A 20,531-nucleotide genomic window follows, 5' to 3' on the forward strand; every position below is an offset into this window, starting at 1 on the left:
ACCAAAGGGCTGTCTGCCTTCTTACAGACTTGATGAGTTTTGCTTGGATCCATAATGCTGAACTTCTAAATCACTATTTTGGAAGATTCCAATTTCCAGTGGATGGAGATTTATAATAATACTTTAACATGATAAACTATTCCCTCTTTGACAAGCTCCTAATCTGACATGTCTCTAGCAACTGAAGCTCATCTTGATTTTTTTTTTAGATCAGGGTGAATTCTAAATGATATTATTGTCAACCCATTCCATATGAATAAGCACAATTTGAGCATTGCCTTAACTTTTGTCAAGATTTCAACCAAAGTGGAAAATCTAGGCTCTTTTAGAATTTATTTTAAAAGTTAAATCTTCTTTCCATGTGGTACTATTAAACTCGGAGTATCATTTTGTTTGGATGAAAACAGATATTTACCTAAGTATAAACTGTAAACTGAGTTAGATAAGGCAACTAATCTACTTCTACTCTTCAAACTAGGCTTAAATCAAAGTTTTCTGTGCTTGACATTTATATGCCATTTATGCCATCTGATTTTGCAGTGCCACGAGTTCTGTAGGTGCTAACATATTTAAAGACATAGAGTATATTTCTCTTTTCTCTTCATGAAGAAAACATACCAGAAAATGCACCCAGAACATATTCATGTGGAAGCTTTGTAAAGGTGTACTAAATACCCTTCGATGTCAATGCAAACTGATCTATGAGCAATAGACATGGAGAAGAAAGCATGAGCCAAATCAATAACAGCATAATAACTGTCAGTCCCACTAGAAAAGTCCTCAATCAGTGTGACAACTTCTGGTCCAGCTGTGGTTGTATCTGATTTAACTTGCAATAACCAATGGTCATATGCCATGAACCATCAGGTTTCTGAACTGGCCAAACAGGTCTATTATAAGGGGATGAGGCAGGATGAAGAACCCCCACATTTAAAAGGGACTGGACACTTCATCGATTTCCTTATACCCTCCTGGAATACAATACTGCTTGGCAATTACTGTTTATGATGGCAAGTTCCCACTTTGACTTTCCAACCAGAATAGATACCTTCCTAATACCAAAAGCAAATTTTCCAAAGAGTATCATTATGGAAGTTCCCATTGACAAATCAATTCCCAAAATGTTTTCAGGAGCCCGGGAGATGAGCATGGGAACTGCCAATAGCGAGGCAGACCTTTGTTTGTACAGCATCCATAACTGATATCCCATATACACAGACTCCCCTGTATACAGCTATGGATGACCATGTAATAAGGTAACCTCAGCCCCAATGTCCACCAGGCCGATTCACCACTGCTTAACGCCGTGTGACCACCAAAGGGTAATTGGTACGTATGGCCTCATGTCTCCTGGAACGCGGAAATATGAATTGCCATAGCAACAGCGGTAGTCCTGGAGCCCTGGCCCTACCCCTAAGTGACACGCTCAGTAAACCACCATCTAGGGTCCAATTCACCCAAGTCGGGATACAGCCAGGGAACGTCCTGCCTTTTGGAATAACAATGCAGTTTGATGTAAAGGCCAGAAAGGTGACCAGTCCCTTTATCTTGGCTATTGAATGCAATCCATCAGGGTCACAATGCTCACAGTGTAAAACATAAAGAGCACCAGTAGGTACACTGTCAATGATCATTTAGCAGGGACAGAAACATTTCATTTTACTAAGATGGGAAGAGGAGCTCTTTGATACCAATTGCTGAGGCACAGCTTTCGGCTGCTTTGGAGCATTCTTAGTTCCATTCATCATACATTCAGATTGCCTCGCTGCTGCTGGCATTTAAAAGCAGCCTTAACCAGCACCTATTCCAAATGTACCTCTGACCCTTCAAGTTGGAATATTAGACTGCTAGTCTCTGCAAGAGTCCAACCCTCAGCTGGCCTTAACAGCAAGATGCCTTTCCACTGTGAGGGTCCCATTCCCTCAATTGGGTGCATGTGCCAAGGGGAAAGGGGAGAGCCTCAGGGACGTTAAAGGCATTGTTATTATAAGTGACAGATTGCGTTGCGTATCATGGAGGTGGGAAAAGGCCTCTAGAGGGGTTTTCCAGGGACGAGGAGATGTATCCCAATCCAAAGAGGCAGGGTAGCGAGCATGAACAGCTTGTATAACCACTGCCCACAGGGAGCATTCAGCTGTGTCGGCCTGACCAGCCTGCAATTCGGCCAAGACCAAAGGAGCATTGTTAATGACCCTAACTGACTCATTAAAAAACAGTTGGGAGGCTCCTAAATCCCATAGGCAGGTGAGCCAGCTGGGCAAGGATTCACTTGGCCGCTGACACAGCCTTTGGGCTAAATCCTGTAGCTGAGCGATAGTGTGGTTACGAATGGTGGTTTCAGCGGTGATACAGATGACTGCTAGGGCTTGATGTTTTTCATCAGCAATCCAGTAATCCTCTTTAACTTTTGCATGTCTGTGGGTCGCACCTCAATTACACTGTTCTTGTCCCCATCCGAAGAATCAAAATACCAGATATCTGGATGCCAGTCATCCTGCAGGACCATAGGTTGGACCTTGGCAGGATCCACTGTCATACAACTGCACTGAATATGGTGCTTTTGCATTATGTTAACCAATCTACATGCCACAGCAGCTCGTTTGACTCCAGCAAGTGCATTCTTGTGCTGTACATGCTGTTTCATTTAAGAAAGTGTTCTGAGAATTCAAGTACGCCAACTCACACTGCAGTTGTGAAACTTCCTCAGAGAGCTCAACTTTCTCAGCATTTAATTGTTGTAATGCAGTCATAAAAATCCACCCTACCTGAGGCAAACAATCCCTCTTAGAGGGAAAAGCTGTATGCTTAAGACGTTATAATATTGCACATGGAAGCTTAACATTACATAATTCAGCAAATGCCTTCTCCCAAAATCAGGGAGGACCCAATTTACACAGAAATTTAGCCAGTGATCCAAAACCCTCAGAGTTATTTGTCCATCTGGAGACTTGGTAACACCCGGCTATGGTATCGCGCGACTTGCTTGTCCACCACCACATTTTCCTGGACCCTGCTTGCAGTGCCTAAGTGTAATGGGCTGGGTTGATCAGACCCAAAATACCCAAACAATTCAAGTGGCCAGGAAACATGTTTCTGTAATTTACTTACAAGCACAACAAAGTTACCTAAGCCTGATTTATCACTTTAAAACTGAAAGCACAAGTGAACCACACAAAATGCTACATAGTAAGTTACAAAGATTTCAGAGATCAAGTGTTCAGTTGATTGCTGCTGTCATCAGGAGACTTGATTTTTGGTATTGTTGTAGGAACTCTGAATTCCAACTCAGGAAATCTCCCTGGGTCCGTCCTAACCAACGACGATCGTGATCCCTAGGTCTAGCTGAAATCCCAAGAACAGAGCTAAAGGTGCCTCAATAAATAGGGTTTCAATCCATAAGCATAGCGAGACATACAAAGACAAACTACTTGATCTTTTGTTCTCATGGCACTTACCCAGCATTCAAACAACTGGTGTTCAACAGACATCCTGATGCCACTGTGCCTGAGGCCAGAAGAAATCTAGCCACTATCAGCAAACAATTAACTAACATACAGTGTTGAACCTGTATAGATATCTTGACATCTTGCTCACAAAGAGAGTCTGAACAGCTCCAATTGATAACCATTCAATACTTTATAAAATTTAATACAGCACAACACAGGGGTCAATCTTGTGAGTAGCCAATGTCACTCTAGTGCAGACTGGAAAGATGAACTGTGTCTGAAACAGTGACTGGTAAACTTTATGGAATTAATGTTGACTCCCAGGAAATTCTGGAGAATTGTAGAACTTGACAGTGAGTCAGGTCCAGAGGTTTCCATTGGAGGTTTTAGTTGAGACGGAATGAACAAGGTGGGGATCAGGATACCCATCTGAAAACCACTTCACGATGAAGGCATTGAGACTAGATAGCCAGCAGACAGGTCCTCAGGTCTTGAATACATTGCCATGTAAAGTTCAATAACCTTATATGAAAAGGTCGATGAATGAATCCTCAAATCCTCTATCACATCAACTATATCCCTCATCTCAAAAACATCTTCTGACACCAAACCTCATGACTTGCTTATATAAAAAAAATCTACAATTTGGAGTTTATACTTGAGCTTCACTTCAGCTTGCATACTGTACCTGACACTGCTAAATGAGGAAGACTCAAGCCACATCTTGCACGTGCTGGCAGATATTGCCAACATCTCCAAACACAATGTACAACGTTTACTCTTGCACCTGACAAGGTGGTGCATGATTGGAGGCAGCAGTAGCTATCCCGTGACTGTTCTTAACTGCAGGGTTTATATGATTGAGGTGCTGCTGCTGGATCTGTACATAGAGGGATTTCCAAAACCATGGAGAATAACTACATCTTGTCTGCCTATCATACTTAGTTTATTAGCTACAATTGACATAAGCTTCTACCTCTGACTTTTCCCTATCTTCCAGCCATAAAGCTAAACTTACAAAAGTCTCCTTTTAGAGTGTCAACAGAAGTGATTATGGGTTTGAAAGGCTTAGCAAATGAGGAGCATTTGATGGCTGCAGACCTGTATTCACTGGAGTTCAGAAGAATGAGGGGAGATCTTATTGAAACCTATCAATATTGTCAATTTAGAACGGAGATGAGGAAGAATTTCTTTAGCCAGAAAGAAATCTGTGGAATTTGTTGCCACAGGTGGCTGTGGAGACAAGTCATTCGGTATATTTAAGACACAGGTTGATAGATTCTTGATTGATCAGGGCATGAAGGGATATGGGGAGAAGGCAAGAGATTGGGGCTGAGGGGGAAAATGGATCTGCCATGATGCAATGGTGGAGAAGACCCAGTGAGCAAAATGGCCTAATTCTGCTCCTATATCTCATGATCTAATGGTCAAGAACCGAAACCTGTCCAGTTCACTCTATTTCATACATAACACCACAAGTTCTGATGTTAGCAATGCACATAATTTAGTGCTGAATTCATGATGTGACGGAGGCAATGAGCAGCTGAAATATGAAGTCACTTCCTGTTTTATAGCTCATATCTCAGGCCGTTGGCTTCTTTGGGAAGGCCAGTATTTATTCCCCTTTCCCTATTGCCCTTGAGGTACCACCGTGAACTGCTGAAGCCCTTTTGGTGAGGGTACGCTTAACATGGCGAGGTCCAGAATTTAGATTCATTGATGATGAAGGAACGGTGTTATATTTCCAGGTCATGAAATATTTATTTGCAAGGGAATTTGCAGCTGGTGGTGTTTTCCCTGCAACTATTGGTCTTAGCTTGCTCATTGTTAGAGGCTGTGGCTCAGGAAGTAGCCCAGGCTGTTTTCATCCTGTTTTTGATCCATATACTGCAGTAAGAATGGAAACAAATATTTAGAAAGGTGGGAGAGTTTCCAATCAATTGGGATTTCAGGTAATGTCGCTCTTTTCCCTGATGTGATATTGAAGTTTCTGTTAACCAGACATGTGGAAAGAATAACTTTGCATTGCAGATTTGTGACTTTCAAATGGCAGAAAGTATTTAGTGTATCCGGATATGAGTAACTCACAACAATATTCCTTGCTTCTGGCCTGCTTGAAAGCTATGGTAATATAGTTGATTTTCTGGTCACTAGTAACCTTTGGGATGTTGCTATTGTTCCCTTCCACACCCTGTGGTGCATCGCGTGGCAAACTTTGCCGTTTCTTTAGCATTTTTGTTTTATGTGAGGCCAAGTTGCTAGCTCGACACTCAACTCAGCATGGATGGAAAACGTGTAAGGAGCCGGCCGGATTCGAACTCAGAACCACTCACCCCGAAGTCGGTGTGGATGCCACTACACCAACGGCTGGCAACTTTCAGGGTATTAGTGGTGAAATAGTGATGGTAATGTCATTGAGAGGTAGTGTTTACATTCACACTTGTTGGTGCTGTTGCTTTTCTGTCAGCTGCATGTTGTGAATATGACTTGCCATGTATCAGTTCATGCATTCATGTCGCGTAGACCCAGACTTATGTGGGCATGGATGACCTCATTTGCTGATGTGTTGAAAGTGGAAGTGAACACAGAGTCTTGTGTTGTGCTTCACCAGGTTGTCACCTTTATTTTCTGGTACAGCTGGTTAACAAGAGTATGCCCTTCTACACTTTGAACCAGGTTTGATCCCTAATGTGTTTATAATTTGTAGAGTGGGCTGTTCTGATAGTTGTGGACATCTTTGTTGCTGCCTTTGGTCCACTATGCCTCAAGCATTTTCAGTTTTGAGCTGACAGATCTGTTTTGGTTCTATGTTATTTAACACATTTGTACTACCACAGTAAACACAATCCCTTGATGCAAAAAGGGTACTTCATCTCCACAAATATTTAGCATTGTCACTTCTACCAGCACTGCCATTTCTACCAGCACTGCCATGGACACATTCATCTGCAATGAATAAATGAGTGAGGAGGAGGCCAAATTGATTAAGACCATAAGACATAGGAGAAAAATTAGGCGTTTGGCCCATCATGTCTACTCTGCCATTCATTCATGGCTGATACTTTTTTCCCCCTCCTCATACCCACCTTCGTCCCGTAACCTTTGATGACGTGTCCAATCAAGAACCTATCAAGCTCTGCCTTAAATACACCCAACGACCTGACCTCCACAGCTGCCTGTGGTAATAAATTCCACAAATTCACCACCCTCTAGCTAAAGAAATTTCTCTGCATCTCTGTTTTAATGGACGTCCCTCTATCCTGAGGCTGTACCCTCTTGTCCTTGACTCCCCCCACTATGGGAAACATCCTATCCACATCTAAGCCTTTCAACATTTGAAATGTTTCAGCGAGATCCCTCGTCATCCTTCTAAATTCCAGTGAGTACAGACACAGAGCCACCAAACGTTCCTCGAATGATAACCTTTTCATTCCTGGAATCATCCTTGTGAACCTCCTCTGGACCCTCTCCAATGCCAGCACACCTTTTCTTAAATGAGGAGCCCAAAACCGTTCACAATACTCAAGGTGAGGCCTCACCAATGCCTTATAAAGTCTCAGCATTACATCCCTGCTCTTGTATTCTAGACCTCTTGAAATGAATGCTAACATTCATTTGCCTTCCTCATCACTGACTCAACCTGCAAGTTAATCTTTTGGGTGTTCTGCACAAAGACTGACAAGTCCCTTTACATCTCAGATTTTTGGATTTTCTCCCTGCTTAGAAAATAGTCTACACATTTATTTCTACTACCAAAGTGCAAGACCATGCATTTTCCAACATTATATTTCATTTACCACTTTCTTGCCCATTCTCCTAATCTGTCTAAGTCCTTCTGCAGCCTATCTGTTTCATCAATGTTATCTGCCCCTCCAACATTCTTCATATCATCTGAAAACTTGGCAACAAAGCCATCTATTGCATCGTCTAAGTCATTGATAGACAGCATAAAAAGAAGGGGTCTGAACACCGATCCCTGCGGAACACCACTAGTCACTGGCAGCCAACCTCCTTGTATTGGTTCATTTATTTTCTGCCACAGTGTCAGTCTGGCAGCGATGTCTTTCAGCATGCAGCTAGCTCGATTAGCGCTGGTTGGCTTTGGGTATTGAAGTTAGTTCCCTCTTGGGGCACATTCCGATTCTGTGCTCCTAGTACTCCCAATGCTTCTTCCAAGTGTTACTCAAGGTAGAGGTATGGTGGATTCCGGTTCATTGGGACACTTCGGGACTAGTACATTTTAGCCCAATTAAGCAGCTCTCCCATTTAGCTGAAGTTACAAAGGTATAAAAAAAACTAAACATGAGAAACAAGTTATTTACTTAAATGAAATACAGAACAAATTAGAACACTACCGATAGTACTACAGTACTATAAAACTATATTAGTTCCTAATACTAATCTAGTGAAGAATTCATCCAGTTACGTAATGAACAAAATCAGCGCAGACACCTAGTGCCAATAGCTTTCATACAATGCTATCGATGATTTCATCCTCTAAATCTTCATTTTCATTCTAATATTCAAGATGATTCTCAATACCTTCACATTCTTCATAGTTCCTAACTTGTCGAAGTCATGAACTTGATCGGCAACAGCCTTCTGCCCCAGTTAAGCAGCATAGGATCCCAAATAAATGAAGGGAATCCCAGCTATTCTCTTGTTTAATTTTTATTCTTTCAGATTTGACCCAAATAATCAACTGCCCCAATTAATGAGAATCCAATGTTTCTTGATTCATCAGCTGAGGAAACTGGTCGGCAATCAAGAAGGTTGAGGGGGGACTTGATAGAGGTATTTAAAATTATGAGGAGGATAGATAGAGTTGACATGGATAGGCTTTTCCCATTGAGAGTGGGGGAGATTCAAACAAGAGGACATGAGTTGAGAGTTAAAGGGCAAAAATTTAGGGGTAACATGAGGGGGAACTTTTTTGCTCAGAGAGTGGTAGCTGTGTGAATGAGCTTCCAGCAGAAGTGGTTGAGGCAGGTTTGATGTTGTCATTTAAAGTTAAATTGGATAGATATATGGACAGGAAAGGATTGGAAGGTTATGGGCTGAGTGTAGGTCGGTGGGACAAGGTGAGAGTAAGAGTGTGGCACAGACTAGAAGTGCCGAGATGGCCTGTTTCCGTGCTGTAATTGTTATATGGTTGTATGGTTATATCAGCAAAACAAACATGTTGCTTATATCTGACCTTCGGCCATGAGACTTAATGGGGTCTCATGTTAATTCTGAAGACTCCTAGCAAGCACCATGCTGCTTGTAAATCACTGCACTGTTACCTCTAGGTTATCTGACTGCTTGTGGTACAGAATATGCTCAAGAGATTTTGATGGAGGCATCAGGCACATGATCTGCACTTTGTGATTCAGCGAGTGTAGGCAGTTCAGGAATGCTCTTAGAATTTAGATTTCAAACCACATATATTTGTGAGGAAGACTTTTCCGTGTCAGCTAGGCTGAGAGTAATGTTGAATCTGAAAGAGTTGTGTAGGTCAATGCTAGTTTTGTATTGTATTTTCTGTTTCAATGCAGCAGTTAAAATTGGCTTATTCAGCTGTTTCAGAGGGAAGCTGGGAGTTTAATGCTGAGCAAGAGCCACACTGCATAAGTATATTAGTTCAGTTTTTGTTCCAGTCTAGTAGCTGTGCAGTGGTCAGTATGAAGATTATTTTGTTTTCAAAACTTCAGTGTTATTAATGAACTGTTAGAACAGATCAGGGCTCTCCGCTATTTCTAATCATCTTAGGTTAATTTTTTTACTTTGGCATGGGGAGCATGATGTCAAAACATATCAAGTATTTACACAAATATTAAAGAGAACTGTAAAAGACTGCAAAATAAAACCTCCCAGGCAGTTTATAACTACAAATAAAAAAACAAGGGGGTAGCTGGGGAGAGTTAGAATCACTCAAGAACGAAAGAGGGGATTTATGCCTAGAGCCAGAAGTGTGGGTACTAAATGAGGACTTTGCATTAGTATCAACCAAGGAGAAGGATATTGAGGATGGTGGTGAAATCTCTGTGGAGTATGGCCGTATTCGTGGGCATGAATAAGAAGGAGGAGGTGTTTTGTCTAGTGAGGAACATTAAGGTGGATGAATTACGAGTGCCTGATGGGGCTCTTTCCTATGTTATTGATGGAAACGAGGAGAAAATGCTGGGGCCTTCATGGAGATATTTGTATCCTATTTAGCCCCAGATGAGATCCCAGAACACTGGAGAGTAGCTAATGTTTAAAAGTTCAAATTCAAAATAAATCTATTACAAAGTACATATATGTCACCATTTACAACCCTGAGATCCATTTTCTTGTGGGCATACTCAGCAAATCCATAGGATAATAAGCACAACAGAATCAATGAAAGACTGCCCAATTTGGGTGTCCAACTCAAGAACAGAAGGCAATGAACTCTGCAAATACAAACAGAAAGCAAAAATAATAATAAATAAATAAGGAATAAATATCGAGAACACGAGAGGAAGACTCCTTGAAAGTGAGTCCATTGGTTTTGGGAAGAATTCAGTAATGGGGCAAGTAGAGTTGAGTAAAGTTCTCCCCTTTGGTTGAAGAGCCTGATGGGTGAGGGGTAGTAACTGTTCCTGAACTTTTTAAAGAAGGATAGCAGGGATAATACAGCAAATTGTATGTCCGAAATCTGTGGTGGGAATGTTATGGGAGAGGATTCTTAGGGATAGGCTATTTTTGCATCTGGAAAAGTATGGGTTTGCTAGGGAGAGTCTGCATGGCTTTGGAGCAGGCCATGTCTTAAGAACTTAATTGAACTCTTTTGAAGAGATGATGAAGATGATTGATGAGGGTAGGGCAGTGTATGTTGCTGACATGACATTTAGTAAAGCATTGGACATGATCCCTCATCGTGGTCTGATCCAGAAGATTGAGAAACATGGAAACCATGGGGATTTGGTAGATTAGACTCAAAATTGAGTTGGCTATTGAAGATGTAGTTTATTGAAGGAGGGGTGTTTCATTAGCGTGTTTCCCTGACTGGAGCTCTGTAACTAGTAGTGTCCTAATGAAGAAGGTTGTTAAAGGATACAGTGGGATTGAAATCTGTTGGAGATATGGGCAGAGAAATTGCAGGTAGACTTTAATCCTGACAATTGTGAGGTGTTGCATTTTTGGAGGCCAAAAGTAAGAGGAAACCATATACATTAAATGGCAGGACCCTTTGGAGCATCCTATTCAATATACACTTAGTGGTCACATTATTAAATACACCTGTGTACCTGCTCGCTAATGCAAATACCTAATCAAAATTGTGACAAAATCTTTAAATTCTGCTCTCCGCATCCCAATTCGAGCAGTCCTGACAAGAATACAGGTGCAGCAGTGCTGTAAAAAAGACAGTAACCAGTCAACCAAAGCAGGGGCACATACTGCAGACGCATGTAACGGAGAGGTTGAACAAACATAGCTACTTTTCTCTGGAGGCTGATGGGAGATCTGAGTAGATTTATAAAATAATGAGAGCCATAGATACATATGTTCTTCAAGAAGGGAGTTAAAGAGGGTACCAGATCAACACCTTATGCTGAATTTTGTTAGAGCATATAATATTTGGACAAAGGAATCAACTGAAGTGGAGAACATTACATTCTTGAAATGTTTTTCCAGTTTTCCTTGGCAGTAAAGAAACATGTTGGTATGGGTTAGAGTGGAACAGTGAAGAGTTGTGGTAAACAAGTGGCCAGAACTAGTATTGCGAGCACAGTAACTTTAGTATTTAGTGCTTTTTTTCTTTTCCTTGGTGGGGGGGGTTCTTTGTATTTTTTTTCTTTATATTTCTTTTTTTTCTCTATGATTAATTACATCATGAGTTTGGAAGTCTATTATACCTGTGTTGTCTGAAATCTTTTCTGTATATGTTTATTAACATTAAGATTATTCCAATCTCTTTCTATCAACATTGTTATTTTGTTCATGATTTTGGAAAAATTAATAAAAAGATTTAAAAGGAAAGAAAGCAATTTTGTTCTTAAAACTTGTATAGCACTAACTCCAAAAAACAGAAAATATGATTGAGTATGCTATTGAGTGAGAACTAATTGAGTAAGGACATTACCATTGAGTAAAAATTGCATAAAAAGTTACTGTCTTTTGTTAAAGTAATGAAGTTTTTTTAAAATGTCAAAAAGTAGAATGAAAACCTTAGATCTCATGCTTTGGTGTTGATCATGAATTCTTAACCAATCACACAAAAGAGTCTCAATTACGGTGTTATATCATGATCATTATAATTAGAAAGGAAATATATTATTCCTTATATTAATGTCTCTTATTCCTCAATGTTATAGATGAAATTTGGTATTATGTATAATCTTGCTGTACCTCATTTTCTTTCTTGTTTTCTTAATGCTTTTGTTGCCCTCCATTATTGGCCTTAAACTTTGCCCTGTTTTGTCACTTTACAAAGGAAACTGAAGTAGATTCGTAGCAAACACTTGGAATGCAAGGTGTGCTGATAGGTCTTTTCAAAGTACAGTGGATTTCATTTAATTGGTCCTTTGGTTAATCGGGAGAGTTACTTATTTGGGACAACTTTTAAAGAACAAAAACTAATCAAGAACATCATCAGCATTCCCTTCATTTATTTATGACACTATGCCACTTAATTGGGACAGGAAACTGCTAGTGTAATTTGTGTGCATTTGTGTGGCCATGAGACACTACACCATGCTTAGAACAAATAGTTTTCAAATAGTATCAGTTGTGCATGCCTGTGTTCAAAGCACAGTGATAAGTGTCACTGAAAGTTGGCAAGAAATAAGCAGAGCTGCTCTGCGTACTATGGTTTCAAGCATTCAACTTAGAGATGACAGAAATGCCTGGAAGTGAAGATGTAGCAACTTCACTACTTCAACAAGTTGGGACTATGAAGAATTTGAAGGTATTGTCAATCATCTTGAATGTTACAAAAGAAAATGAAGAGTTTGGAGCATGCAATCAATGACAGAATTGTATGAAGGCAGTCCATTATCTACAGTAGGTGTCTGCAACAATTTCATTCATTTATAGTCAATCAAAATAATGTGGCAGATGAATTCTTCCCTCAATAACTATCAGGAATTAATGCACAGTTTTATTGTACCATCAACACACATCAAAGTTGCTGGTTAAAGCAGCAGGCCAGGCAGCATCTCTAGGAAGAGGTACAGTCGATGTTTCGGGCCGAGACCCTTCGTCAGAACTAACTGAAAGAAGAGCTAGTAAGAGATTTGAAAGTGGGAGGGGGAGGGGGAGATCCAAAATGATAGGAGAAGACAGGAGGGGGAGGGATGGAGCCAAGAGCTGGACAGTTGATTGGCAAAAGGGATATGAGAGGATCATGGGACAGGAGGCCCAGGGAGAAAGAAAAGGGGGGAGGGGAAAACCCAGAGGATGGGCAAGGGGTATACTCAGAGGGACAAAGGGAGAAAAAGGAGAGCGAGAGAAAAAGAATGTCTGTATATAAATAAATAAAGGATGGGGTACAAGGGGGAGGTGGAGCATTAACGCCATCTCCCCCCCCCCCCCCCCCGATGTGGCTCTCTATATATTGGCGAGACCTGACGCAGACTGGGAGATCGTTTCGCTGAACACCTACTCTCTGTCCGCCAGAGAAAGCAGGATCTCCCAGTAGCTACACATTTTAGTTCCATGTCCCATTCCCATTCTGATATCTCTATCCACGGCCTCCTCTACTGTAAAGATGAAGCCACACTCAGGTTGGAGAAACAGCACCTTATATTCCGTCTGGGTAGCCTCCAACCTGATGGCATGAACATTGACTTCTCTAACTTCCGCTAATGCCCCACCTCCCCCTCGTACCCCATCCATTATTTATTTATGTACACACATTCTTTTTCTCTCTCTCCCTTTTCTCCCTCTGTCCCTCTCACTATACCCCTTGCCCATCCTTTGGGTCCCCCCCCCCTTTTCTTTCTCCTTAGGCCTCCTGTCCCATGATCCTCTCATATCCCTTTTGCCAATCAACTGTCCAGCTCTTGGCTCCATCCCTCCCCCTCCTGTCTTCTCCTATCATTTCGGATCTCCCCCTCCCCCTCCCACTTTCAAATCTCTTACTGGCTCTTCTTTCAGTTAGTCCGGACGAAGGGTCTCGGCCCGAAATGTCGAGTGTACCTCTTCCTGTAGATGCTGCCTGGCCTGCTGCGTTCACCAGCAACTTAGATGTGGGTTGCTTAAATTTCCAGCATCTGCAGATTTCCTCGTGTTTGCATTTTATTGTACCGTAATAGTATTGATAGTTTTCTAATTTCTTAAGTATTTTATTTAAATATATAACTTGTTGCTAAGTTAAATGGTAGTTTGTTTTTTTTAATACCTTTTTAACTATTTCTGTGAAACTTTGGCTAATTGGAACAGCTGCTTAATTGGGTCAAAATATATTGGTCCCAGTGTTTCCTAATTAACCAAAATCCACGGTCTTACAACTTTCTACAAAGTGCCATTCTATCTGTTGTTTTACACAGATGACAGCACATCACTTAATGCACCTGATGCCACGTTATGTTTCAGCTCCCATTTTCAAAAGAAACTGTTTTTAGGCAAAAGTTTCACAAAATAAATATTATATTTCAGATTTTTTTTAATTGTTGAGTAAATTAGCTATGGATCACTTCTCTGCAGATTTTTTGAAGAAACCTTTGGAGAATTACGTTAAGAATTTGCAAGTTCCAGTGAAGATAATTAGGATGGAGCAACGATCGGGTTTGATTCGTGCCAGACTTCGGGGTGCAGCTGCTTCAAAAGGGCAGGTCATTACTTTTCTAGATGCACACTGTGAATGCACTGTTGGTTGGCTTGAGCCCCTACTAGCGAGAATAAAAGAAAACAGGTATGTTGTATTGATATCTCTATTAGAAATTGATAAAACATATGCCATTTGTGTGATTATTTAATTCCAAAGCATTTCTGGGTTTGATCTCATGTTATTACCCCACAGGTCAGAAAAATTGATTTTACTTTTACAAAGTCATAAAGGTGTCAGGTGTGCTTGCAATTACAGAATGATCTCAGGTCCTGATATAGGAATAAGTTTTGTTTACAGCCTCAGTCATTTTTCTAAGTTTACGAACACTTGAAATGTACCATTGTACTTACCTGAAGCCTCTTGCAATCCCTTTATTTAATGGAATTCTATCTTAGTTCCTGTGATAAGCCTCAGTCATTGCACAATATCTGAAGGATTTTGTCATGTTAGCATTATCTGGTTTGAACAGGTTGCATAAAGGGCAATATTATACTTCAGAGTAGAGTTCTGTAAGTTAAAATTCTAGAGAGGCTGATGATCACAGAGTTGACATCAATATATGTGTCTAAGGTAGGCAGAAACTGAAAAATACAAGTTTAATGCATGATTGATGTCCTTGAAATAATGGTGCGTTTGACAGAACGTATTTGATAAATGGTACGGCAAAATAAAGCTATAAATGTTACGGCAAAATAAAGCTATAAATGTTGAATATTAACCTTATTCTTCATTTTGTTATAGTGTCATTAATTTGCCCTCTGAGCAAAACTAAATTCTTATTTAGATTTTTCAATTTTGATATGTAAGGCTCTCAGGATAAAATTACATAAATGGAAGCACAGTGAAGATGTTTTAGAACATATAACAAACAGTGGAACAGTGCGGGCCCTTTGATGATGCTAATCAAATTTTCCCCTCCTACATTACCCTCTACTTTTCTTTCATGCATTTGCCTATCTAAGAGTTTCTTAAATGCCCCTATATGTATCTGCCTCTACCACCATCCCAAGCTGGCCATTCTATGCACCCACCACTCTCTTTGCAAAGAGCTTACCTCTGACATCCCCTCTATACTTTACTCCAATCACCTTAAAAGTATGCCCCCTTACATTAGACATTTTCGCCCTGGGTAAAAGACTCTGACTATCCACACTGTCTCTGTTGTTTATCATTTTGTACGTCTCTATCAAGTCATCTCCCATTCTCCATCACTGCGAAGCCCTAGCTCACACAACCTGTCTTCATAGAACATGCCCTCTAATTCAGATAGCATCCTTGTAAATCTCCTCTGCACCCTTTCTAAAGTTTCCACATCCTTCTTGCAATGAGACAACCTGAACTGAACAAAATATTTTTGTGGTTTTATAGGGTTGTATACTACCTCGTGGCCTGTGATCTCAAGCCCTTGACTCATGAAGGCTAATGCACCATACGTTTTCTTAACAACTTGCTCTGTAACTTTGATGGATCTATAGATGTGAACCCCAAGATCCTACTGTTCCTCCACACTGCTAAGAACCCTGTATTCTGTCTTCAAATTTGACCTTCCAAAATGAATCTCGTCACACTTTTCAGGTTGAACTCCACTTTCCACTACTCAGCCAGCTCATCTTGTCAATATCCTGTTGCAACCTACAACACTCCACACTATCCACAGCTCCACCAATCTCTGGGCCATCTGCAAACTTAGTAACCCATCCTTCCACTTACTCATCTCAGTCATTTATACAAATCAAAAAGAGCAGGTATCCAGAATGGATCCCTGCAGGACACCACTGGTCACCAACCTCCAGACAGAATATGCTCCATCTAATACCACTCTCTGTCTTCTATGGGCAAGCCAGTTCTGTGCCCACACAGCCACGTTGGATCCCATGCCACCTGACTTTCTGAATGGGCCTACCTTATCAAATCCCTTACTACAATTCACTTACACCACATCTACCTTCATCACCAACTAGAACTAGGGGATATAGCCTCAAGATTCAGTGGAGTAGGATTTAGGATGGAGATGAGGAGGAACTGCATTTCCCAGCGAGTGTTGAATCTATGGAATTCTCTGCCCAATGAAGCAGTGGAGGCTACCTCAGTAAATATATTTAAGAAAAGGTTGGATAGATTTTTGCATAGTAGGGGAATTAAGGGTTATGGGGAAAAGCTGGGTAGGTGTAAATGAGTCCATGGCCAGATCAGCCGTGATCATATTGAATGGCGGAGCAGGTTCGACAGGTCAGATGCCTGCTCCTGTTTCTTGTGTTCTTATGTGCTTATCAATGTGCTTTGTCACATCCTCAATGAGGCTCGTGAGGCATGAATTGCCCCTCACAAAGCTATGCTGAATATCCCTAATTATCAGAATCAGAATCCTTTATTATCGCCAAGTATGTGGACACATACAGGGAATTTGATGCCGGTTTCCCTGAGCTCTTGCTGTACAGAATCAAAAAGCAAACAAAACAATAATGCAAATAATCGTGAACTATATACAATGAGGTATACCTGTGTATGTACAGGTGGACTTGGTTTATAATAGACTAAAATTCAAGTGTTCATAAGACTGATGGCATACGGAAAGAAACTGTTCTTGTACCTATTTGTCCTGGCATACAGTGATCTAAAGCACCTACCAGAAGGAAGGAGTTGGAACAGGTGATGTCCAGGGTGTGATGGGTCTACAATGATGCTGCTTGCTCGCTCGCTTCCTGACTCTAGATGCATATAAGTCCTTGATCGAGGGCAGCTTCACACCAATAATCCTTTCCGCAGCCCTGACAGTTCTTTGGAGTCTATTCTTGTCTTGTTTGGTAGCTGATCCAAACCAGACAGTGATGGACGAACAGAGAACAGACTGGATTATTCCTGAATAGAATTGAACTAGTCTATTGAATTAGACTAGTCTTTTCAAAATTCAAATAAATCCAAAGCAACAACACAAAATGCTGGATCCAGCACATTATCCTCCGCAACTTCCGCCACCTTCAACAGGACCCCACCACTAAGCACATCTTTCCCTCTCCACCCTTCTCCGCTTTCCACAGGGATCGTTCCCTCTGCGACTCCCTGGTCCACATGTCCTTCCCCACGGATCTCTCACCCAGCACTTATCCCTGCAAGTGTAAATGCTACACCTGTCCCTACACCTCCTCTCTCACCACCATCCAGGGCCTCAAACAGTCCTTTCAGGTGAGGCAACACTTCACTTGTGAGTCTGTTGGGGTCATCTATTGCATTCGGTGCTCCCGGTGCGGCATCCTCTACATCGGAAAAACCCGACGCAGATTGGGGGACCACTTCGTCGAGCACCTCCGCTCCGTCCGCCTCAACAGACAGGATCTCCAAGTTGCCATCCATTTCAACTCTGCTTCACATTCACATTCGGATATGTCCATACATGGCCTCCTCTACTGCCATGATGAGGCCAAACTCAGTTTGGAGGAGCAACACCTCATATACTGTCTAGGTAGTCTCTAGCCCCTTGGCATGAACATTAACTTCTCCAACTTCTGGTAATTCCCTTCTGCTCCCTTCCCCTATCCCAGATTCACTCTGCCCCCTCCCCCAGCTGCCTATCACCTCCCTCATGGTTCCGCCTCCTTCTACTACCCATTGTGTTTTCCCCTATTCCTCCTTCACCTTTCGTGCCTATCCCCTCCCTGCTTCCCCTCCCCCACCCCTTGACCTTTCTTCTTACTGGTTTTTCACCTGGCACCTACCAGCCGCCTTCTTCCTACCCTCCCCCCACCTTCTTTATAGGGCCCCTGCCCCCTCCCTCTTCAGTCCTGACGAAGGGTCTTGGCCCGAAATGTTGACTGTTCGTTTCCACGGATGCTGCCCGACCTGCTGAGTTCCTCCAGAGTTTTGTGCGTGTTACAAAATGCTGGAGCAACTCCTGTCAGGCAGCACCTATGGAAATGAATAAACAGTCAGCATTTTGGGACAAGATCCTTCTTCAGGACTGGGAAGTAATATTGCTTCATTGTCCTCAGATGAATTCGAAGCAGAATAGGTGCTGGATAGCAGAGAATAGGTACTGGGTGAGAATGCCAAGTGCTGACAAGAGGAAATTTGTCTTTTGTGTGTGTTGCTTTGGATTTCCAGCTTCTGCAGACTTGCACATGTTTCCGATTATACTCTTAAACCTTGTTAATAAGAATCCTTTCTAATAGCTTGCCCACCTCTGAAGTCAGACTTTCTGGTCCCTAATTCCAGGGGTATCACTACTCCCTTTCTTGAATTAATACATTTGCCATCCTCCAATCATCTGGTAGTACTCCTTGGCTAGTGAAGGTGCAAAGATCATCACCGGGGCACAGAGGTATCTTCCGTAGTAAGCTAGAATATATCCTGTCTGGCTCCAAAGACTTATCCATCTTTTTTTGCAGTATTACTGTGGAGAACGATTAAGTCTTCATTGAACGTTATCTGGACAGTGGATAGTGGGTAGCTAATAATGAAGAAATTTTATTAGATATTCTAGTAAAAGGAAAATGTTAATTAAGTACTGATATAGTTTTCAAGAGCTGCTGTGTTTGTAGATTAGAAAATGCTTGATACAGAGATGGGTTCAAACATGACCATAATTTGTAGTGACTTCAACCTTGAGTTTATAGAAGATTTATTGCCAGTTTTCAGTTAAATTTTAGGATTTTTTTCTTTTTTGTTTTTCACGTGGCTCTTTGTTTAGTGTTGCAGTAGATCATAGAATCTAGTCAAAGAATTTATTGCTGTGAATTTGCTTTCACTGACAATACCTATTCTCAATATGCATTTGGGGTTGGGATTCTTATTCACTGCATTCACTGTGCAACTGAAATTTCTTTGGGATGGTCTTGATAGTTATTTAAATTTGGAATCATTTGGGAATTCTAGAAAAGTGGCTATTTTTCCAGTTTTCATTTTTTTTTTATCACGGACAAGAAGTTGCATTTGTTGAAGATGGAATTTATCAGACCTTAGCCAATTCCTCAGGGAAAAAAAAACTTTAGAACCAATTTTATTATGGGAGATCTGGCAGGGTTCCCGTCATCTGTCTATTGAAAGTGTGTGAAGTCTTAAACCATTAAAAAGAAGAGCTTCTCACTCAGCATAATAACTATTGTCGTTGCTTACCATGCCTTGTGGCATATCGGGCAGCATTCCTTCCCATTTCTTTAGCATTTTTGTCTGTTTTATAATGAGGCAAATTTACTAGCTTGACTCTTAACCCAGCACAGATGGAAAGTGTGCAAGGAGTCGGCCGGATTCGAACTTGGGACCACTTGCCTTGAAGTCTGGTGCAGATGCCACTACACCACTGGCTGGCATAAAAACAATAATTATATTTTAAAATGTTTTGAATACTTAGTTTCTTTCTGATTTTATTTCTCTGTTATCCTTAGATACATTAATTTCTCAATAAATTAAAGCTCTATTAGCAAGGCCAGTAGGTTAGCATGTCATTGAGATTGACTTTCTATTATGAGTGCAGTTGTGGCCATCAAACTTTACAACTCCTCCCTTGGAGGGTCAGACACCCTGAGCCAATAGGCTGGTCCTGAACTTATTTCATAATTTACTGGCATAATTTGCATATTAGTATTTAACTATTTATGGTTTTATTACTATTTATTATTTATGGTGCAACTGTAACAAAAACCAATTTCCCCTGGGATCAATAAAGTATGACTATGACTATTAAATGTTGGAAATTGTCAGCAGGTCTGACTGCATCTGTGGGAAGAGAAACAGTTGGTGATTCAAGTCAAAGACCATTCATCAGAATGAGTTCTGACTCCATTTCTCCAAGCGTCTTTGATTGGAAATGTTAACTTTGTTCCTTGTCCCACAGATGAGGCCTGACTTGCTGAGTTTTTTCCAGTATTTTATGTTTTTAGTTTTGATGTTCAGGTATCTGCAGTTCTTCTTTAATTTTCACTTACCTTTTGGAATGAGTAGAAATCTGATCTGCACGGTGGGAATGGTGCCAGTTTTCTTGTAGGACCCGGCTCTATCAGGATGATCTGTACGTGACTCAAAGGAGACTTCATTTATATTAGACATAATTTGAACTTCAATTTTGTTGGTACCTCATCCCAGTTATGTACTTTGGGAACTTAGGCTGGCAGAACTAGTGCAGCCCTGCAGAAGCTGCATGACGTTGTTCAATCAGCAAAGTTAGAATTTAAAAGAGAGCTTGCCGCTTGCAGCTTTGCCATGCTTATGTTCTGTCCTTCCTTCAGTAATAGTGTAGTTAGCATTTTAAAAAGTTGTAGTTAATTGAATAATTGAAAACTTAATTTTTGGGCTGAACTGTTTTATATGATCTATTA

At 41.1% G+C, this 20,531-nt stretch overlaps 1 protein-coding gene across 3 annotated transcripts in view; it reads left to right on the top strand.

The window, feature by feature from the left end:
• The window catches only part of galnt13 (polypeptide N-acetylgalactosaminyltransferase 13), a 394,116-nt gene that overhangs the window by 241,966 nt on the left and 131,619 nt on the right, over nt 1-20,531 (top strand). For all 3 annotated transcript variants that reach the window (XM_072261955.1, XM_072261953.1, XM_072261954.1), the window contains exon 5: nt 14,100-14,307. In XM_072261955.1, coding sequence (XP_072118056.1) covers nt 14,100-14,307 — 208 coding nt within the window. The remainder of the gene's footprint in view (nt 1-14,099; nt 14,308-20,531) is intronic.

The sequence above is a fragment of the Mobula birostris genome, chromosome 6, assembly GCF_030028105.1.
Source record: "Mobula birostris isolate sMobBir1 chromosome 6, sMobBir1.hap1, whole genome shotgun sequence".
In the NCBI taxonomy this organism is placed as follows: domain Eukaryota; kingdom Metazoa; phylum Chordata; class Chondrichthyes; order Myliobatiformes; family Myliobatidae; genus Mobula; species Mobula birostris.